Source organism: Scophthalmus maximus, chromosome 2 (assembly GCF_022379125.1).
Source record: "Scophthalmus maximus strain ysfricsl-2021 chromosome 2, ASM2237912v1, whole genome shotgun sequence".
In the NCBI taxonomy this organism is placed as follows: Eukaryota; Metazoa; Chordata; class Actinopteri; order Pleuronectiformes; family Scophthalmidae; genus Scophthalmus; species Scophthalmus maximus.
The window spans coordinates 19,871,323-19,893,857 of record NC_061516.1 but is presented as its reverse complement, the minus strand read 5'-3'; the positions used below and the strand labels follow the sequence as shown (position 1 = coordinate 19,893,857).

General features: G+C 42.1%; 1 protein-coding gene across 2 annotated transcripts in view; it reads left to right on the top strand.

Moving 5' to 3' along the window:
• sept8a (septin 8a) overlaps positions 1–22,535 on the top strand; it is a 35,485-nt gene that overhangs the window by 374 nt on the left and 12,576 nt on the right. For both annotated transcript variants that reach the window (XM_035625069.2, XM_035625068.2), the window contains exons 2-6: positions 7,792–7,906; positions 8,203–8,398; positions 10,659–10,845; positions 16,360–16,521; positions 17,846–17,942. In XM_035625069.2, coding sequence (XP_035480962.1) covers positions 7,792–7,906; positions 8,203–8,398; positions 10,659–10,845; positions 16,360–16,521; positions 17,846–17,942 — 757 coding nt within the window. The remainder of the gene's footprint in view (positions 1–7,791; positions 7,907–8,202; positions 8,399–10,658; positions 10,846–16,359; positions 16,522–17,845; positions 17,943–22,535) is intronic.

Genomic DNA, 22,535 nt, shown 5'->3' with positions numbered 1-22,535 from the left:
TAGCTAGGAGCCGAGCCTGCCTCTTACCCCGCTGTCGAAGCCTGTCACGCGGGCTCAGCCGAGTGGTTTTCTTTTCAAATTAATAATACAACGCTGCTATTGACAAATGAATAATGTCGCGTGTATATATATATATATATATATGTATATGTATATTTTTTTGTTCTTGCTAACACGTATACGTCGCTGGACATGGGGGTGTAGTACAGTATATGGCACCGTGGACGCCAGTAGAAGTGTCCGTAAACACATCACAACTCAAATTGTATTGGTTGGCTAGCCGGAAGTAAAACTACACAATACGATGTGGATGCTGTGAGGAGACTGTAGTGTTCCACGGAGACGACAGTCCCCGGGAGATGAATTCTTTTTGCAGTTTTTTGCCGTGTAAACGTGAAATATTGTTTTGGGACAAATCGACTGTGCGACAACAGTCAGTCCTCACAATGTGTGGGTTTGTTTTAACCTCCTGTTCAGCGGGGGGATGCAAAATTGGACTTGTAATGTCATACACAACCATTTCATGCCAGGTGGACTGTGGCCACTTTGCTGATGCGCTCTGCTTCATTTCCATATCTCTGTCATGTCACAGTTGTAGGTTGGGCACATTGAGGAGATCACAGTGGAATGCATCTTGCATTGGTTTCGCAGTGACAAGCCCTGTTGTCGCTCAGGTAATAAACCTCGTTTAGCTGTGGCGTGGTGATGCAACGCAGGCACCCGAAGGACATGGCAATAACACACGAGGCGAGGTAGCCCGTGTTTATGGAAACACCAACATTATAGCGAAAGGGGGCAAATGCACAGGAGGAGGAGGAGATTTCAAGAGGGGGATTAAGTTTTTGGCAGATGCCCCGTAGAGATCCTTGTGGTATGGGAATTGGACAGTAAGCAGCACTGAGCTGCAGGGATAAAGAGATTAAGAACACACTCCGGGCCACTCCTTCCACTTATTGGTGCAACACATGTCTATGTAGAAAGGAAAGGATCCCCTAAAAAAGAAAAGAAAGAAGAGGATGCAGAGGATATTGCACAGTTGACGTTTGGGAACTTGTCCAAGAAGGGAGCTCATGGTTGCAGAAGATAATGCAGAGTGGCCGTTTCTAAAGTTCTTTTGGAATACAAAATTGGAGGGTTTGATTAGTGAGAAAAAAATGCTGAGAATGCAGGGAAACAGGCCGGTGTGTCGGGGGCCGCATAGTTGCCTGACAGTCTTAACTTCCTGTCTAACTTTTTTCGGAACTAAGTAAGACCATATTGAACAAACTCGCATGTGTGCCCCGGCAGTTTTTAGCGCAGGGCGTGCTGTTAATTATGTGCAGCTATCGATGGGGATGTGTGGTTGGTTGCGCTGTTGGCCCACATCAATCCCGTCCAATGGAAGCTGCAGCTTTGGGATCACTTTCTAGGCCAGAGCCACATGAGGTGATCGATGTAACCGACAACCTTGATTGTTTTTTGTGTTGTTTTTTTCACTCGCTGATTACATTAGGAGTGTGTAGCATAAACAGGATGCTGTTTGTTTCAGTGGTTGTGTAACGGAATGGCCTACAACCTTTTTAGCCGAGTGACCCTGATGAGTGTCATCTCTCCTGTGGGGCCCGCTTGCACAAAATTGAATTAGCTTCATAAAGTGCTTAAAGGCAAGAGATGTGGAGTGACAAATTGTTAGGGGGGAGGCTTGTGCTTTAGAAAGAGCTGGATTGTTTGTTTGTGCCGAGCGCGGCGTTAACTTGTGAATGCATTATTCACACATGCTCTAGTCAGATTTATTTACGTGAGTAATCCTGCATCTGCATTTAATTTTAATCACTTCATGTGACTTAAAAACACCTCCCTCCACACCTGAAACCCTTAGTCACTGCTTTCCCCCATCTGTTGTTGACCGGGTCAGCTTGTAGGTCAGGTTTACTGACTGTTTTTGCCTGGAGGCGAAGTTAGTCAAATCCATTATTGTAGATGAATAATGACAGCCCCGCTGCAGCCTATGGTGATGAGTCAATATCCAACTATAGAATAGGTTGAAGTTTTCAAAAAAACTAAAGAATTTGGAGCTCGACATTGCGACGCCCTAAAGATTGAAATGGCTTTCCAAATAATTTTGGCAAAGGCTGAATGAAGATTTTGATGCTGTAATGTCTGTTTTGATGGCGCAATACTATCAGTGTTCTTTTTGTTTGAATGAACGAAGGAAGGAAGGAAGCTTTAACATAAAAAGGGTCACAAGTTTGACCCGTGTAACACCCAGTGATCCATCAGCAGTCATGTGATTTAGTTCGGCTTTACATCACAAAGTTCTAATGTATTATTATTATGTATTTGCTTCGGATGGGATGTAGGTGTGTTTAAAAAAAAAAAAAAATCAGCATGGACAGTAAAAAAACGCTGCATATGGTTAAATCATTCCCTTCTGATCTTGGCCACATTGATATTTGTATTCGGAACAATGCAACGTGCACAAGATGTGAATTTGAATTCTCAAATCAAGTCGGTCTTGGCTCATTCACCGAACGCTGACTTGCGCTTGCACGGTGGACAAGAGAACAACAACTGTAAGAGAGTAAAAGAAAGGGACGTTCATTTTTTCGGACTCTTTGTTTGTATCTTAAAATAGCGAGTCTTCTGCACATTCAGTTGGTCTTTGATGTCTGTCGATGTCGCAGCGAGAGGCGGAAAAAGAAAGAAATGCAATGGGTTGCTGTTTCTTTTAGTCAGAACTATTTGTGACATTAGCAAAATTTTAAGCATCCGAAAAGGGCTCATCTATGTGTCAGATTTCTAATTATTAACTTCTAGGGGACTCTAGTAGGATCCATTTTTTTTGTACAATCTGTAATTAAATCAAGTTCACCTCCCCCATGTTGTATTCTCAGGTAACTTTCAGAAAATTGCACAGTCTAGTTTAGATTTTGAAACAAGAATGCGTTTCACTGCCAGAACTATACAAATATATTTGTTTTGAATCAGACATTTTTACCCGTCTGTTCAGTGATTGTAAGGAAATGGTATATTTTTGAAAGGCCCTCTGTAAAGTTAAGTGTGCCTCACATCTGTCTCGTAAAATGGTTCCTGTCTCTACTCTCTAGTCTGTTTCACACATTTCTTTTTCAGTTTTTCCTGTTGGGCACACAGCAGATGAGTGATAAAGCTGAGCAGTAATGTGGCCACACAATTACTGTGCATCTGATAAGAAAAACTTGTATGTGCGCTCTTGGATTTCTTTGTACACGTCATCTGCATCTCAACCGTCAACGTTTTTACCATTACAACATCGCCACCAGCAAAAGTAGCAGCAGGAGAATGGATGTAGCGGCACACAAGGGCTGAATCTGTCTGTAGGTCTGGTTAGATATCTTGCAAAAACATTTGTTGGTTTAGGGCGCGCTGACAAATTGTTTGTGCCGTAATTCATAATGAACAATGATTTAAAAAATCCTCCCAGATTCCAAAAGCATGATGTGTCAGTCCACACACGGTTTATACATCCATTTACAAATCTACATGAGCGTCTTTGGACAGGAAGCACCATCACCAAGCCACATCATTTAAGGACTACCGAGAGTACATGTGGGTTACCATGTGTTCTCCTCTTCCCAGAAGCCCCCATTCAAGTTGTGACACCAAATAAAGTTTTCTTTTTCATTTTACAGCAAGTAACTTAGACCAAGTTTCCCAATTCGTCCTCATCCTTCAGCTTAGCCTGAGCACATCACAGGTCTCAGTTCAAAATACAGATTCTACAGTCCAGCTACGTCCAGGTAACAAAGGCAAATCAGTGCTGCTACTGTCCATTTGTTACATGTGTCAACTTCAAAAAAGACGAGCCAGATAGAGATTCAAGCTAGTAGAACCCAATGACATCTCCGTAGAGATGAAAACAGTTTAGACCATCACAAAATGACAGATGACAAGGTGACGTGTTTAGAAAGTCAAAAATATGAAAGCTGAGACAAAGAGCAAAGCATCATATTTGAGAAGCTGCAATAAGCAACTAATCGATTACTCTGTTATTCATTTGAGCTGCGGTCCATGTTATACCACTTTCTGTAAAATAAAAAAAATTAACCCCTTGCAAAATTTCGGTTGTTGATTTTCTTGAGTATATATATATATATATATATATATATCTTAAAAGTGATAATGTAAATATTATATTTAGGAAGTAGGGAGAAAGCCCAGAGGTCGAACAAAAAAATCCAGTGAACATATGGAATAGTGGTACCTAGCATTCAATCTGGCCTGTTGTGAAAACAATATTTAAGCAGCAACCAAAGTGCACCTCCACCTACACTGTAAATATTTTACGAAATTTTCAAAGACCATCCCTCTGTGTATTTCACCGCACACGATCATCAGCTGCAACAGCAGCAGTAGCAGTGTGTCGGAGTCTGTCAGGTTGCTTCTGTCTGTCTGTCTCTCTGTGTGTGTCTGTCTGTCATCTGGAGGTTCAATGAGGCGAACACGAGCTGCAAACACAGGTCAAACACAAGTCAGGTGGGAGCATAAGGGGAAAGATAGGCCGATGGGGTGGGGGGTAGACAGACAGCTGTGGTGTCTGCCGAAAGATGGAATAACTGATTCTGAGAATTTCGGGGCACATCTGGAGCGATCTCGGTTTCGTCCTGCAGTTATCTCAGGTTGGATCTGTGTCACATGCTGTATTTATTTGACCTTCCAGAAAGTTTGTTGTCACAGCTGGCTGCCTTGTGAGCTTTTCTTTTGTAGTTTGAGATGCTTCAGTTTATTGTTTTGAGTTTGTAATTTGTACGAGTGGACTAGTGCTGAAAAGATAACCTTTTTCCTCGCGAATTGGATCTGCTAATAGCTAATTCGGAAGGTTTTTAATGGTGCCAGTTGCCATAATGCAAGTTTCAGTAACTAACACCATGGCAATATTTTATGCTATGTCTGCTTGAGATAAGGTCATTTATTAAGCAAACATCATGTTAGTTTGCTTCAGAAAATAGTGGTAGACATATTTCACAATTGTCTGACATCTTATAGACCAAACAATTGATGATTTAATCAGAAAGATAATGGAAAAATGAATCCATAATGAAAATAATCAATAATTGTAGCCTGTGAGTGATCAGTCTACTGTGACAGCCGACTCTGTAAGTGTCATTGAGCCGTGAGAGTACAACCTGTACAGTAAAACACATCCTGTATCTCAGTACACTGTGACCACACTGTCTTAAAAATTACTGCTTCATATCCCAAAGTTTACATTGTATCCTGTATACATGACCATAAACTGTAGTGCAGCACTGGTAATTCACATTTAAATCATACTTAAAAAAATGTTAATATATAATAATGTTTATAATGCCTCTGTTCTGTCGGTGAGACAGCATGAACAGTTCAAGGACCCTGAATCTGGTGCAGCTCAATGGAATTCAGCCATTATTATTTTTTATTATTTACATCTGTGCAAAAAAAAGAGCCTCTTGCTGAAAAGCGGTTCATATCAGCCATCGGCTTGCAAAGAGCAAAACACACCACACCGTGAATTAGCCCACATGAGTCGTGACTCATTTCATTCACTGCAGCCGTTTCCTGTTGGCCCGGTGTTACAGTGGCATGGGGATTGTGTTGTTGCTTCTCCCCCTGGGGCAGTTACTCACAACAAGCTTTTCATTCATGCAATAATTCATTGCTGCTCTTCTATTTTTCTCCGTACCAGCTCGGGTTGATGAACCGACAGATTCCTCGCGGTTTGTTTCCTTGTTAGGTACCACTATTCCTCGCAGTTCGGGAGCTATGTCCACACAAGCAAGGTTTACAATAGTAAAGTACTCTGAGCAGTACTCTTAGTGACATAAGCCCATTGGCCCATACTTTTCTAAAGGCCTAAAATGTTTTGAGCGGCCACCACGAGCTTCTAGAAGCAAATTTATGACCTCAAGAGTAAATTCCCCGGCTTGCGGCGCAAGACGAGACAAATTCCCGCTCGCACAAAGCTATTGTTAAAGTGCCCTTGAGCAAGGAGCCTATCCATCAAACTGGACATGAAACAACAGGGTGTTGAAGACAAATTAGCATGGAGGCTTTTTAATTCATCCTTCCAATGCTTCTCTTATTTTAAAACGCTTCCCAGCAATCCCCAGAGCCGTTGCACCGCGACGGAAGAGGCCACACCCTCCCCTCTTCAGCGATCCCTCCAAGTATCTCCACGAGCCTCATTCGGCGCGCTGAATGCCACAGGGAAGCACCGATGTTGTTTAACGAGCTCTTGCGTTTTGCAGTGAATAACAAACAAAGAAGGGCGGCCACTGCCTCTTCCTCCTCCTCAACTTATACCAACAAGTGTATTCACAGTCACGAAAGCAACAAGAGCTTCATGCCATCACAAATGGGAAGAGCAAATAAACAGTGTGATGGTTCGGGTCGCATCACGGCACCGAAGCATTTGAGCTGGAGCTTTTCCTTACATTTTAGGCATGTTGATCAATGTTACTGTCATGCGCCCGATTTTGCCGGGTGTTTTACAAACGGCAACATCTAAAGAATATTAAAAGGCTTGTATAGATTTCTTTTTAATTGAACATGTGTGTTAATGTAGTGTGCTGCGGCTCAGTATTGCTCAGCTCAGCTCAGATTACTTCAGCCCTGTTGCCTGACACATCCACTCCACTCACGCTTAGACAAACCACACACACACACACACACACACTCGTATGCGTATACACAGTGCTCATCCTATATTGTACAGTTTTCGTTTGCGGTTTATAACTCATCTGCGGCAGTATATGCCCCCCCCCCCCCCCCCCCCCCCCGTGTTCAGCTGAGCTCTGCGCTGCGCTCAGGCTGCCTGCGCTCGGTGACATCAGCCTTCAAATATGCAGTCCTTCGTGGCTGACCCAGACGAGCTCGAGTGGCCCCATTCATCTCAAGGTGCTGCCGTAGGTTCCCGCCTCCCGTACAGCTCTGACACACACCGACTGTCTGGGCTTCAGTCGAGGTGGGTTGGATAAGGGTAGATCAGAGGTGAAAGAGTTGAGTTAACAAGTCAGTGGTTTCTGTCTGTCTTAACTTTGTCGTATATCAGTAATCTCTTTGTTATTTTAGTTCCAGGACGCTCTCCCCCTATAAATGCACATAGCTCAGAGTGTTTGCGCATAGTTTCTGCAGTAATCTACAGTAGCTGGGGTGATTGGAAATCATTTTTGTTTACAGGTTTGAGTGTTGCAGCCTTTCAGTTTGATTCATGTGGATAATGTAATGAAAGGAATTTAGAGTAAGATATATGGTTTCATATCGCGCATTCACAACATTGCTTGTCCGTCGTGGCTGTGGTGACCCTTTAGAGCTGACGTTAAAGATAGGAATAGGTTTGTAATGTGTATTTGACTGATGTGTGGGGAAAAAAACATTGTGCAACTTTACAAATTACTTTTATTCCTAACGGAAGATATTCTCCTTTTCCATAATCTGTATTAGATCACTGAATCAGCTCATTCCCCCGGTTGTTTCGTTGAAACTGTGTGGAAATGTCTTTCGCCGCTCACACTGCTGAAGAATTATTCTTGAAGCTCATCCTCACAGCAGGTCATGCTCACCGAACTCACAGTCTGTTGGTCGATGGGTTTTACAGCTGCAGAGTGAACGCGTGCTCTTTGATGTTCATTTACATAGGAATGTGAAGGCTCTTCGGGTCTGTACCACCCAGCTCTTCTTACCTCTGACTAATGTCTTCCCCTTGTGTGCTTTCCTCATACGCAGCCAGACTTCTTGATTCTTTAATAAAAAACATTTTTTTATTTAATATTGTTTCGTTTGTGTTCCTTTTAGAATGAAGGGAAGCGTAACCTGAGTTTGGGCGGCCATGTTGGATTTGACAGCCTCCCTGACCAGCTGGTCAGCAAATCGGTCACGCAGGGATTTTGTTTTAACATCCTCTGTGTAGGTGAGTACCAAACGGCAGCCTGTGTGCAGTGTGTGTTTGAGAATGAGAAGAGTGTTTAATATTGTATACAAGTAGCGAGTGACAGAAATGCCAAGCTGTGACTACTGAACAGTTCTCTACTTGCTTATTTGTCACCCACAAGCATGTTTTTTCCCGACGTGATAGAAAGGCACAGGCCACCCAGGTGTTGCCGCAAAAAAGCCCCGTCAGAAATGTGATGCATTACTCACAGGATGCATTTAACTCTCCCTCTCTCTCTTTCTGTCTCGTCTCTCCGTGCTTCCTGCCGTCCACAGGGGAGACTGGTATTGGCAAGTCGACGTTAATGAACACACTTTTCAACACCATGTTCGAGAACGAGGAGGCGAGCCACTATCAGAACGGCGTGTATCTGCGGCCGCGAACGTACGACCTGGTAGAAAGCAACGTCCAGCTCAAACTGACGATTGTCGATACTGTCGGCTTCGGTGACCAGATCAACAAAGAGGACAGGTGAGCACAGTGGAATGTTTTACAGATGAGCGACATAGGAAGTGACATGACCATGACTAATTACGGTTTGTGATGATGCGCAGGGCAAAAGACATGAAAGAAGTTTGGTTAAGAGTAGATTGTTTTGTAGACGATACAAATATCCTGTTTCAACACCAATCCTAATTTCAGGTTAGTCATTAAAATAAAAAAAGAAGAATATGTAATATATGTAATATGCAATGTAGATGTCTACAAATGAACTTTAAGCCATACTCTTAGAGGTTTCTTGACCAGCTGATAACCAAATGGATGCTGTCCATGGTTTGAATCAAGTAACAGCAAAGTTTAGAGGACCAACACTAACAGTGCCATTTACTGCATCAGGATTGTGATGATATATTATGTTTTCTAATTGTGCACATTCCATTCATCTGATACTCAGAGCTCAGGTATTTACTGTCAATCTTTATCCAAACGCTCCTTTCTAGTTGCGAGATGGCGATGCTATATTTTTGCCCAAAATTAGGTCTGTGTTGTCAAGGGATACAAATGAAATGGACACAAACAAAAAATATCAATATTGTTTTTCTCAGTAGGAAGAAAAAATGAAGTGGGACTGCAATAAAGAGGTGTTTTTTTATTTTTTATTCTAACATTCAGCTGTGGAACGGCTTGTTCTTGTCGTGACCTAGCCAGCAAAGCAGCACTCTCACGCCCTTTGATAGCAGCTTTTCTCTGTTGGCCGTATTAAAACCAACATGCTGAAGGACGGACTCATGCGGCAGACTGTGCATGCACAGAGAGAGAGAGAGAGAGAGAGAGAGAGAGAGAGAGCTCCCAAAGGTCAGAGTTGGTGCATTCCACAGAGAAGATTGAAGATGCATGTGAAGGGAGAGAGCAGACGACTGTAAACATGGTGCTGAGGATGTAGAATAAATGTTGTTTTTTTGACTTGAATCTCACTCTGAGCTGTAAAATGGAATGTGGGAAAGTCCGGTGTCGAAAAGTTGACAAGATAACCAGAGGAGTCGTCTGTTCATTTGGGGTAATTGTCAACAATGCACATGAAACATGAGGGTTAAGAGGACATGTCTAAAGATTTTACTGGTAAGCAATCATTGGGTTGATTGTTGCCCCCAGTTACTCATTTATAGGGCAAAGATATGAATCTGATTCATGTCCGTGACCATAAGTTTATCGTAATGAACTCTGTAATTGTTGAGGATCCTCTGGTGTTCACACTGTGCCAGAGCAGCCACGGCTTGTAGTCAAATGTAGCGACACAAAAAGAAACGCGTTTGCCTTTCGGAATCTCTGGAGTAAATGTGAGAGCGGAGGAAACCCCAGCTGGAATGGATGAGACTGATGTGGTTGTGTAGCGATAAAGCGTTGCCACGTAAAGGAAACTACAGCAGTGTCTGTTGAAAACATAATGTCTAGGTTGGACTGGTGGATAGTAAGGTTTAGTGAGCATCTGAAACACAGATTATCACAACTACAAGAATATGTATTCTGAAAATGCCATGCTGTGTAGTGACAGTAGTCTCGTAGAATAAACTGAACTAAATGAGTTCAATCTGCAGACTCCTCCAAACAAGTTTGGTATGAATTTGTTCTGAAACATCTTCAAAATGTATCATGAACTGGCCAATGAGGCTGATGACTGTTGTGTGGTTGAACGAAATTAAAAACAGCTCGCTGAGAGAAAATCTGCCGCTGCATTGGTACCATCATTTATCATTTTTAATAATCATTAAATCATTTAGTAGTTAGTGATGACTCGATAATTGCTGCGGTGATAAATGAGTGCAGAATCAAGACGACACTTCCAATTGAATTTTGTGTCTTGTTTTGATTTACTATTTAAGTATGTTTGTTTCCACAGGTGCAAAGTGCTCATAAGAAAATACTACAAAACTCAGATGTTATTATGCTGCCTATTTTTTTTATTTTTATTGAGTGACTGTTGATACTGTTGCCTCCAAAGGTCATCACAGCACTGTGAGAGCGGGCAGGATGTTTTACAGTGATTTGTTTCAACCAGACTCCCATAAGCCGGACATAAATTTCATGCAGCACTAAGCTGTACAACTCTAACCCAAGATCTTGGCATAGAATCAGATCGCACGGTCACAGAAAACATAACTGTCTCTAGTTCATGTCCCCAGTGACAAGTCCATATCATTACCAACACACCAATAACAGGGCAAATACAGTATTATGATTTAACCCATAGATATAAATCATCACAGTTTTTCTTTGGCTTTTTTCTTCACAGTTACAAACCAATCGTTGACTACATCGACACTCAGTTCGAAAACTATCTCCAGGAAGAGCTGAAGATCAAGCGCTCGCTGTTTAACTACCACGACACCAGGATCCACATCTGCCTATATTTCATCGCCCCGACAGGACACTCCCTCAAGTCTCTGGATCTCGTCACCATGAAAAAACTGGACAGCAAGGTACACACAATCAACACATACATACATATACTATACATATAAGTGCTGTGTTCTTCCCCCTTTGGCAAAAAGCACACTCTCACACTCCCGGTCGTTTCCCATTGTCTGTGAATAATGTCAGTGTGGCTGAAATCCGACCTCCCCTTTTTTTTCTGTGACCAGTGTGCATTTCACTGAGACGTGGAGTTCCCTGATCTCTGTGCAGGGGTGTGGACTCTGTCCCAAAAGAATAAAGGGGGAAAAAGTTAAAAATGTTGCCGTGAAAGTGTAGAGCTTCCAATTTCAGTGCATAGGATTTCAAGACAAGTTCACACGCTTTTCTTTGGAGGGAACTTATTTGGCTGTCTTCTGTGGAAAAAGGCTGAGGTTTAGATTTAGAACAGCCCAGATTTTTTTGGATAACCTGAACAGATTAACACTTTACTCTGTTAAAGTCTCATCCATAAAATAGAAATCTATACATCACTTGTTCTTGAAAGCATCCACATTTTGCTCATCTTATTAAATCTGTGTTCCAGTTTGACATGTTTAATAGCCCAGTACACTGCTGTATAATAATCAATAGTCACACTCAGAGTCATATTGATTTGTGGCTCTTGGTGTGAGTATTACTACACAGATTATTGGTCATTGGTTTTGATGTTTTGTCGTACATCCAGTATGTGAGTGTAGCTCACTGGAGACACAGTCACGGTGGGAAAAATCTCATCACAGCCAAACACTTGGAGCATGAAAGAAGGGAGGAGGAGGAGGGGGGGTGTAGCTCAGTTGGGAGTGATGGGGTCATGACGGGGTAGGCAAATACATTTTAAGGTCTCAGCTGAAGCCATTTGACAAGATTCATTGCTATAGGTTTCCATTGAAGGTTGAGTTATGCTACCGACCAGATTTCTTTACATACAAGATATTTATAAAACACATCATAACTCACTTGAGATAATTCAACCTGCTGACATCTTGACAAAATGTTTTCTGAGGACCACTCAGTGCGATAAACACAGTTAAGTCCGTCAAGAGTCCCGTCAAAGTGTGGTCAGAGTGGAAAAGTACACGTGTTCGCAAAGTGCCGAAGACGGTGACCACAGACAAAGATTTGTCTTTCTTAAGTCACACAAGTGCACAGGGAACTTAAGGCAATAACGAGAGAAAAAAAATGTCGCTCAGGATTTTGTTGACTGTCGAACTTTGACCTCAACAAACGACTCAAACTGATTAAAGCTGCATGTCGAGGACAAAATAACATCCTTAACAAGCGCTTACATGTCCATGACTGAGTGAGTGATCAACTGGAGCTACACCATCGGGTCAACTTTTCTTTCCCCATTGGACATCACTGTCAAAATGAATTGGCACAAAAAAACTGTTTCTATCACGTCGTCAAGGGGCATGAGGTGGAGCAGCAGTTTGTCACCCGGACAGTAGCTTGGCGCCGTGTGAGGGAGAAAAGTTCATGCGTGCACCGCAACCTTGATCTTTTCTAGACATCCGCCAGAGGAGCTGTATGCGTGAACACACGTCGGTTGAACTAGACCTCAAACCGACTTTACCCTGCCGGCTCCATAGTCCAAAATGTGCAAACAAATAAACAGGTTAATCCGACTGACACCAGGCAGAATGCAATTATGCTGTGATGATGTTAATTGGCGTATTGCGATTCCACAGCAGCAACATCCTCAATGTTGCACATTCAGCTGTACAATAGGTTTACACCCAGTGGTGTTGCCATTGTATGATTTTTATGTGCGTATGCTTGTTTATGTCCAGTCATAAAACTGTGAGGTTTACTAATTGAATTTTCGATACAACAGTCAAATTGATTCACTGCTTCCCGAACCTGAGGGTTTTCCTTACCGCCTCCACAGTCCCTCCTCAGTGAATACTGCACATATAACTCATGATTCCACTGCTGTAGGGATGACAACGTGGCAGCTTCAGTCCCGTTTGTGTCTCTTGATGCAGAGATAATAAATCATGAACAAAGCAGATGGTCAGCTTGTGACCAAAACCTGCTGGTTAACCTCTGCCAACGATCAACGCCCGGCTGCACACACGTCTCCTGAAACCATTAAAAACAAAGAAAGGCAACCTCAAGCCAACTGTCACTTCTACAGGGACAGAAAATAGTCATAAGCAGTCTTAGAAGTTATTTATACTCACTAATTGTCTATATTTATATGTATTTTACTTTAAATAATCAAAAACCAAAGACTTCATAGTTTACCCTACTCTGCTTAATTGTCCCCACGTGAAAACCAGAATTCTGTTGTGACGTTAAAAAGAACCCTTTACAAAACAACAGAGAGAGATGTGGTATCCAATCAGGACCTTTCTTGCTGTGAGATGACGGTGGCTGACCACTGATCCTCTGTGCCGTCTTCACCAGCCAACAGAGTGATCAAAACCTGCCACCCTGCGTTTGCAAGCTGTCTCCTCGTACCATCCAAACCAACCCCAGAAAACACATCCAACTCTGTGCCCCTCACTTTGAACCAAGCCAGGCTAAATATATAATTCTTATCCCTTTTTTTAAAAATGACCACAGAAAAGCGGTTCACATGAGCTGAGTTTGTTTGCTGTACATCATCTTACCTGTCATACTCTCCCTTTGTATGAGTGGAAGTAAAAACAGCTTTCCAGCTGCACGATAGCAGAAAGTGTTAATACGGTAAAATAACAGTCATGTTGGCAGCACAGGCACTTTTATCCAAACTCATTCACAGCGCTGCGGGGTGCAACAATGGACTCCATTTTAGCCTGAGTGGGTGGCCAATGTAAACGCCAGTCTGACCTTGGTGCCTCTGTCCAAGCGATCTTTTTTCACAATGTGCAATTTGACCAATGTTTCATCTGAAACCAAGCCAGTGTTGAGCAACCACGGTGTGGACGTGACGTTGTTTTCTTTTACAGGCTTGGTGGGGTCTCTGCAGTGGTCTCTCTTTAGATTGAATCAATGTTCTGCTGGCAAATATTTGCAGCTGCTACTCACCACATCGTTCTTTGCAGTTTTATTGCTATATCTGAGCTGTAGATGGCTACAGGTGGACAACAGACAGTAGCTTGTTTGCCCAACAAAGTATTATTTAAATATCGGTTCACCCTACTGGTTATTTTTCAATTACCTGATTCACTGTTAAGTCTGTAAAAGGAGTTGCAATAGTTAAAGAATAGCTTTTTGTATTCACAGACCCAAAACTCGCAAACTACAGATTAAAAAAGAGAAGAAGAACGATTAATTAATCCATTTCATTGCCGTTAAAAGCATTTCAAGACTGACTGTTCCACCGCCACATTTTTGATTACGGTGCAGAATTACATTCACGTCAACAGGAGCAGTTTTGTGTGTGAATATGTTAGCCTCTATCTGGGAGCTGAAGATAAAGGAACAGATCTCTCCTGTCTGCCAGATTGCCCTGTCACAGGAAGAACCAGGGAAGCTGACCAGAAACTGCTTTTCTCTTCGGACTGTAGATTTTGTTGTCAAGGCTAGACAATGGTGTTTTTCTTGTAAACGGGGTATGAAGGCCCAGCAGAGCAAGTGATGTTTGTGGTGGATTAAGTGTGAGAAGGGGGTGTCCTTTGTTTTAGATTTTTTTTTTCCTTGGAAAGGAGAAAGTCATTACAAGTTTATTATGAAATACTATGATGTAGACAATTCAGCTTGTGAAAGGTCATCTGGCAAACAGGGAATGATATTTCCTACTAACCTCAGGTTTTTGTAGAAAATGTCAATAAATGCACTTGGAATTTGTAGAATAGGGTTCCAGTTAACTCAAAAACTTTAGAATCATTTTGCTTCTAGTCACTTTTCACTATCAAAGTAATTCAGGTATAGATGCCTCCGCCAAGGAAGTTACTGCCTCCGCCAAGAAAGTTTTCGCCACTGCCCATTGGTTTGTTTGATGGTTTGTTTGTTTGACAGCAGGATAAAGCAACAACTTGTGATAGAATTTAGAACGAAACTTGGTGGTAAGGATGTGACATAGGCCAAGGAATAATTTTGCAAGAGAGGGTGTTTTGTGGGGGTTTTTTTCCCACCAATTTCCCAGGGAATTTTTCATGGGTCTCAGGCATATTTAGGGGACCGGTATCTATGAGTGTATGCAATTTGGGACGACATTGCTAAAATAGCCAATTCATCATATTTTTAATCGTGTCAATTTTCCTAAATGTAAAGAGATCTGGGCAATAAATGGGCCTCAAGTTGTGTCCCAAATTATGGGAGGTTTAGTTCCAAAATCTTTCCTTTTTTTTGTGATCATCTTACATGCACACTGCTTTGATGTGGTCGCAGCTGTCTGTCTGGCTTTGTCAGTTGTTCAGAACAAATATTAAGTACTATTTAGGAATACTCTTCGGCCAGCTGGGAAAACCCAGTTATGGGAAAGGGGACAACTATCTCACTGTCCCCTCCCCTAGTCCCTCACTGTCCCATCTCAAGACACTTTAATCTCCACTTCGCTTGTCGCACAAGTCGCTGATTTGGCGAGATTAATGAAGTTGGTTTGTTAAATAAGGGTCATGACGTGATGCTGGCTGACCTGCTGCAAAATTAATGATCCGGTAAAGTATGATGAGCCTGTAGTTTGACTGCTAACAAGCGCTGGCTGTTGCTCTGAGGCACAGTATGGAATTGATGAGTGAATCTGCAGGAATCCTCCCCATCCCCCCGGTGAGAGATTTTTGGTAACGCAGCCATATGCAGAGGAATGTGTGTTTATTTCTGCACATCTGCTGCTGATTGGACGTGGAGCCTGCTTTGTTTTCATAATCACTGTTTGTTTCATTTATCTATTGGGGGTTTTGACTGAGCTTATTTTGTTGTATAGTTCAGCTGCATATGATCTTGTAAGCTTCCTCAGACATGTTTGGTTTATCTTTTTGATTAGGTCCTAATTTAGCTTCTATCTTTTTTTTTTTACAGTGTTTCCTTTAGGACTGTACCCGACTAAGAGCTTTGGCGGATGAGTCAGATTTGGCTGTTCAATAGGAATCTTTTTGACAGTTCTGTCCTTTTTTTCATATGGGTTTTCAAACAATTCCTCTATTGAACTGCCATATTTTTGAATGGGGTTTGGTGGGACATTGATCAGAATTTTGCAGCAACCTTTTCCTGACACTAGATATCAAATAGAAGCTACATTAAGTTGCACACCCATCTTCACCAAGTGGACAAAACGGCTTGACAGAGTCAAATAATCTTAACTTGGAGAGCAGCGTGAAAGTGAGGAGTGGGAAAAACAAATTCTCGACTTCAGGAATTCAATTTGACTGAGGTGTCAGATTAGACAAATGGACTTTAATTGCTTCGATCTCTAATTCAGTGAAACCATTTGGTTGATTCTCTGTGCGTCTTCTCTCATTATATTCAACTTGAGAGGCCTTTTTTGCAGGTCAGACCAGGCTTAACCAAATAATTACATTAAAATAAATCCATGTAAACACTTTGACACAAAGCTACTTTCAATGCATTAAACACCTCCCCCTGCATATTTTTTTTGTTCGTCCTTTCCTCAGGTCAACATCATTCCCATCATTGCCAAAGCGGACACAATCTCCAAGAGTGAGCTCCATAAATTCAAAATAAAGATTATGAGTGAGCTGGTGAGCAACGGTGTCCAGATATATCAGTTTCCCACTGACGATGAAACGGTCAGCGAGATCAACGCCTCCATGAACGTAAGTCACGTTGTGAATCACTCAAACAATTCTCATACACTCAGTGCTTTTTGTTAATTGAACACGCAGCCAAAAGTGTATTTGACAACTAATGCCCAGGCTTCGGTTTTTGTGCTTAAGAAGTAAAAAAAAAAAAAGGAAGAAGCCATCTATGTTGACGAGTAAAAGTATCGTGTGGAAATTGGTGGACTGAAGAGGATTTTGTATTTAAAACATCTGTGTGCTTATGCACTATACCCCTCACGTCTTTGGCACCACATGTGTTACACATCTGGCAGTGGCAGCTTATGTTGACACATTTTATTTGCTTTTAACACATTTGCTCGAATGTAGCGTTTCTCACATCTTGACACTTTGAAATCCCACAAATCTGCGATGGTTACATGGTGAAACAATTATAGATATTTTCAAATACTAAGCTGAGCCTGTATGTGCTCGGACATACAGTATATACAGATGTTATATATAGCGTGAACTATTTCCATTGTCAAAATAAACCAGCTACTTATAGATACTGAAAAGAAACAGAGTAGATTTATAATGGAACATAAGCTAATGGCTTTTGCTCAGGCACCATGCACAAATACATTGGCTACAGAGAATATTTAGAATTTTTTTTTAGTTTAGATTTTATAATGGGAATAATGTAAAAAGGACCCAAACATTTAGAAATGCTCAAACAGTAAATTCTCTTATGGATAAATAAAACTGTGCTGTTTGTCCAAGGCTCGGTCCTTGTACAGTATCCCCATCTATTCATAGATGATTACATCAGCGCCCACACTCACCAGCTTGTGACTCCGAGCTGCAACCAGCCAGCTGGTTTCACCTCGCCACCTCATTTTTGAGGTCGCTATTGGGCATGTTGTCCGCAAGATGCCTCCCTGTCAATGCTAACGAGGCGTAGCTCTCACAGTGCATGTGTGTGTGTGTGTTTAATCACTTCAACAAAATGGGCCTTACCGCCCCGACTCAGCCACATTTTACACTTAAAATAGAGCTCTGCTGCAGCTCCTGTGTCAACATGGTTACACTTCGCTCTGGTGTGGTCTGCTTGTGAAAGATAAGAGAGACGACAGCCCCTTTTATTTGGAATAAACCACTCCATCTTCATTTATCCATCCTTTCAACTATGAAGTTAGATAGATGGGTGGATGGATGAACTTTATTGATCCCAAACTGGGAAATTCCGGAAGTTACTGTACGGGGAAAAGAAAAATGTAACCCAGAAGACGGAGAGAGTCATGACTCAGTCCCTGGTTATGTTTGCAGTTTCCCCTCGTGACCTCTTTTTCAACCCACACACCTTTTTTTCCCTGTGCAGGCCCATCTGCCGTTCGCTGTGGTCGGGAGCGTGGAAGAGGTCAAAGTGGGGAACAAAACAGTGAGGGCCCGACAGTACCCCTGGGGTGTTGTGCAAGGTGAGAACCCTTTACAGTACAAGCAAGTTAATCGGGCACAACAGTGAGTACGTGAAGGGGTCAGCTGATGTTTGAGAGAGGCCAAACTGTGATGCTGGCACTTGTATGGTCTGAAGGTGGGAAATTAACTTTGTCATACCACAGTGGAATTAACATTCATCCTTGGATGAATGTTAATTCATTACTCTATTTGTCGATTTGTCAACAAACAGAAAATGAACCTGCTAAACGCTGCTTAACACACCTGCAAGAGAAGGAGCAAACATATCGAATGAACTTCCACCTTTTTGCTTTGCAAATATAATTCATTAATTATCCGTGTAAAACATGCTGTTCGATATGAGGACGTGTGTGTGGGGAAAACGGCTTTGCAATGTAACTCCATATCTGAGTGAGGAAGCCTTCTCTCAGTATCCATGGTGAGAGATGTTTCCTGCTCTTGGCAGAGTGGCGAGTGCGTCCCACCATCTTCACTGTTTATTTATACCCTCCCTCTCGTCGCGGTGTGCCCTGCACAGCTGCGAGTGTGACTTCATGCGGAGTGACACTTGTGAAATGAAGGGCGAGAGTGTCGAGATTGTTTTGGGAAATTGCCTGTGTGTGTGTGATGCCCACGGTGATACACATCTTTCTTTGCTTACTTGTACCGTATGTTGCTTTGCCCTTGTATGTCTGCTGATTAGTTTGCCCCTGGAGACATCACCTATTGTGCCAGGGACCTTGGGACCTTGGGACCTTGGGACCTTTGTTTCCCTTGTTTCCCCAAGGCTCATTCCTCTGCCCATGTCATTTAAATTGAATAACGTTAGGCAGAGTTAGAGTTGTTCTGTGAGAATATTGCTACTCAGATGGGAGTTATACTCTCAGGGAAGCAACCCTCTCTCTCTCTCTCTCTCTCTCTCTCTCTCTCTCTCTCTCTCTCTCTCTCTCATTCCCTCCATCCACCTCTCCCTGTTTTCCTTTTCTCTCTGTTTACTGCCCCTGTGCCCTTATTCTCTCTCTCCATTATCCACTGACCACTCTCATTCCCCAACCCTCAGAAGACACTCTGTGGTTATTTATAAAGCCAGCTGTATGTCCCCCTTGGGGACGGGTGCCTCTGGACTCCATCAGTCACTCTGAAGCTATAGTCCAGTCCCACAACATACAGTAATGACAAATCTGCAAGAAGTTATTTAAAATGTGATTGTATCAGAAAAAGAAAATGGAGTTTGTGGAAAAATACTGATATTCAGTCATTGAGGCTCAGAGGCGGTGGGATGATGCTGTTGTTTCTCCATGTGCATCTTAAAATGCAAGTGTGATTTCTAGAGCAGAAATGCACATTGTGGTTTAATCAACTAATGGTTTTGTTATTGTCTGGGTCTTATAATCTTCTCACCCTTGTCCATCTCTGCCTGAGAACAGAAATTAGGACCAACGGGACATGACCCAAGAAAACTGCTCCGCTCACTTTGCTCGTAATCAGACACACTTGCAAACTGATGGCTCACCATTCACACAATGTGTCCTAGTGTCTGAGGACAGAGTTCTCTGTGTTGTACGACACTCGTCCGAAAGCAGGGTCTGTGTCAGTAGAAGCAGTTTGTAGATGCCAGATGTCATGGGGATGGGTTATGGTAACCTCTTAAAGAGCCATGGGAACTTTCCAGCGACTTGAGAGAAGACAGAGGAAACAGTGTGTGTGTGTTTATCTTTCCTTAGGATCTCGATGCTCTGTTATCTCTGAACTCCAGACGTCTGTGACATAGTGTGTGTGCAAGCTACTGTGTGTTTGCTCTTCTGTGCCAGTCAAACCTTAGATGATGGAAAGCCATGTCGACAAAGTGATGGAGACACGGCATTCGTTCTGTTGTTTCACGGTTTCAATCTGAGGAAGGTTTCAGTCTCCTCACCGACCTGGGGTTTTCAGCTTTTCTGTGAATGTGTGAGTCGCATGTTCCACTACGTCATTATTTATTCACCGAGTCTGTTTCCGTTGCACTTTGGCTTTTATCGATAGACCAACCTTTCCACCTCAGCCAAGTGTAAAAAAGTTTTAACTATATATATATTTTTTCAAATCTATCTGTGTCTTTCTGACTGGTAGATTGCATCACACCAAAATTGATATTAAAAAAATATGTGTATGGTACATTGAATTGTTTTCTTCTGTTAACCATTATATCAGACAAAAGTATTTGTCCAAATGTGTAAATCCCAAAAATGACAATAGGTTTGTTGGTTTTTATTTCAACTTGTTGGAACTTTAGAAAAACAGCTTCAACGGATACACAAAAGGATAAATCAGTTTCTTTGAAAATAAATAATTCATGCTCTAGGTCTGTATCGGTGAAAACAGACTGACGATAGATATAATAAATATTGTAATTGCAAAATTCAAGATAATTAAAAAAAATATTGAGCAATATTGTATTGAATATGAGTATTCAGTTTTTTGGATTATATTGACAATTTTGCTGATGTTTTGCAGTGTTGAGTGGGTGAAAATTGTGTTTTTGTGTCATTTTATTTTTGCTCATTTGTCTCATTTATTTGCAGCCATGTTCCTGTTATACATTTAATGTGTGTGTGCGTGTGTGCTCAGAGTTCTTGGGGGCTCAGTGCTGCAGTCAGTCGGAGGCCTGGCCCTCATTCAGCCCTCAGCAGGGAGGCTGATGCAAAGAGACTATTATAGATGCCAAATGAACAGGCAGTTTCAACAGCCTGGACGCAGCCTCACAGAACAGTCCACTTCTGTTTTTATCCCGTGTTCTCCCGTGGGTGATGTGTGGTTAACCAGCAAATTTGATTAGAAATAAGAGTGAGTGATTCAGTGTGCTGCATCGCCGCTACACCATGTCACATCCTCTTGGCTCTAAAGGCGTTAAAGTAAAAGAGTTATTCACTTGCTTTTTTTTGTGTTTTTTTCTCTGAATCTAATGAAGGAAACTCTTGTTTCTCTTGGTTGGATGTTTGGGTTGTTTAGGCACTTTGACATTTTTTATTTTATGCTGCGTTGTGGTTTGCCGTCATGCCCGGCGGCTTCCACAGACTTTTCCATCAGGAGAAGCTAAATGCCACGCTAATTGGGTGATATCATTATTGCAGCCTTTGCATCCTCAGAGCTCACAGCTTGCGGTGGTATTTTAAACATACATCCCGTCCTCCGCCACTGCTTCCCCCTGGCTTCATGGCACATGTTCCAGCTCCTAAAAGATCACGTGCCCTTGGCCGCCTCTCAAATCAGATGTAAGCTGTAAGCAAACCTCTGAGGTTTGCTTACAGGTTGAATCCAATTACATCCCGAAAGGAAGAAAGTTACTTTTCCTTTTCCCATCACATGTCTGTTTTAACAGGCCACTCTTCTCCTCCAGGTTTTTCCGAGATAAGTTGGCCGACGTATTGAGTTATGCGCTGGACCACAGCAGCTTCGGCTTCTCCGTCCTTTGCAGAAATGTGGCCCTCGTTTAAAAATTGGATGTGATTGAGGATATCGAATAATTTGAGAGTTTTCCGAGTTTCCACATGGACTCTGAAGGTATTATCAAGTTTGTAAATGGGGGGAAAAATAACGTCGAGGAGGAAAAACTTTATTTTTAAAGGGAGGGGTGTTTTTGCTTGATGGGAACAGTGCAGAATATGAGAGTCAGCACAAGGTGTTCTGGCTATCTGCAGATCCAGATGACTTAATAAAATGAATTCAAGTTTCCTCAAAAAGGCCTTAAAAGGTGTTCAGAAGTCTTTTGTCTGCCATAGGAACTAATGTAAGTTTATAAAGGGGTTTTATATCCATTGCGGCTGACTGGAGACGTGACACACAAAGTGAAAGTGGGATTGGTGCGTCAGTGGACTATGTTGGGGAGAAGCTTTTTACTTTTTTGACAAATTCCCTGTCAGCAATATCAAAGCCACGACAAGCACAGTTCTGTCAGCTGAAGCAGCTGTGAAGTATAATCCTTTCATAGTGTGGATTTTAGCAAAAAACCTCAATGAAGTGAAATTAATTTGTCAATTTCTCCTGGTTAATACAACCATCAATTTTCTGTCCTTTAATCTTAGTCCATCTTGTCTTAATTTCATTAATTGTATGAGGAATTACACAGTGTGTAGAGAAATGAGATGTCTTAAGTAAATATTTCAAGGGTGTGATTGTCGTTGCTTGTTTTGGATCATACTTTCATACAGTACTTGGTTGGTTTCATTATGAAACTGGTACTAAATTTAATTTACTGCGGTATTGAAAAGCTCAAACTAACTGATTAACCGTACAGACGGGTTCGGTCTACATCCATCCATGCACCTCTACGGACTTTATCTTCGCACACAGACTGAGACCTCCGTTCTGGCCCCTAACAACACACACACACACACACACACACACACACACACACACACACACACACACACACACACACACCACACACCACACACCACACACCACACACACACACACACACACACAAATCTACTTTGAATTTCCAGAACAGCCCAGATTGTTGCAGCAGAGTTAAGTGAGGTGAAATATGAGTAAAAAAAGGCTTCATCCGAATGGAAATGATGACCCCCGTCCCTCTGCTGTCAGCCTGTAAGACAGGAAACGCTCCCTGCCTT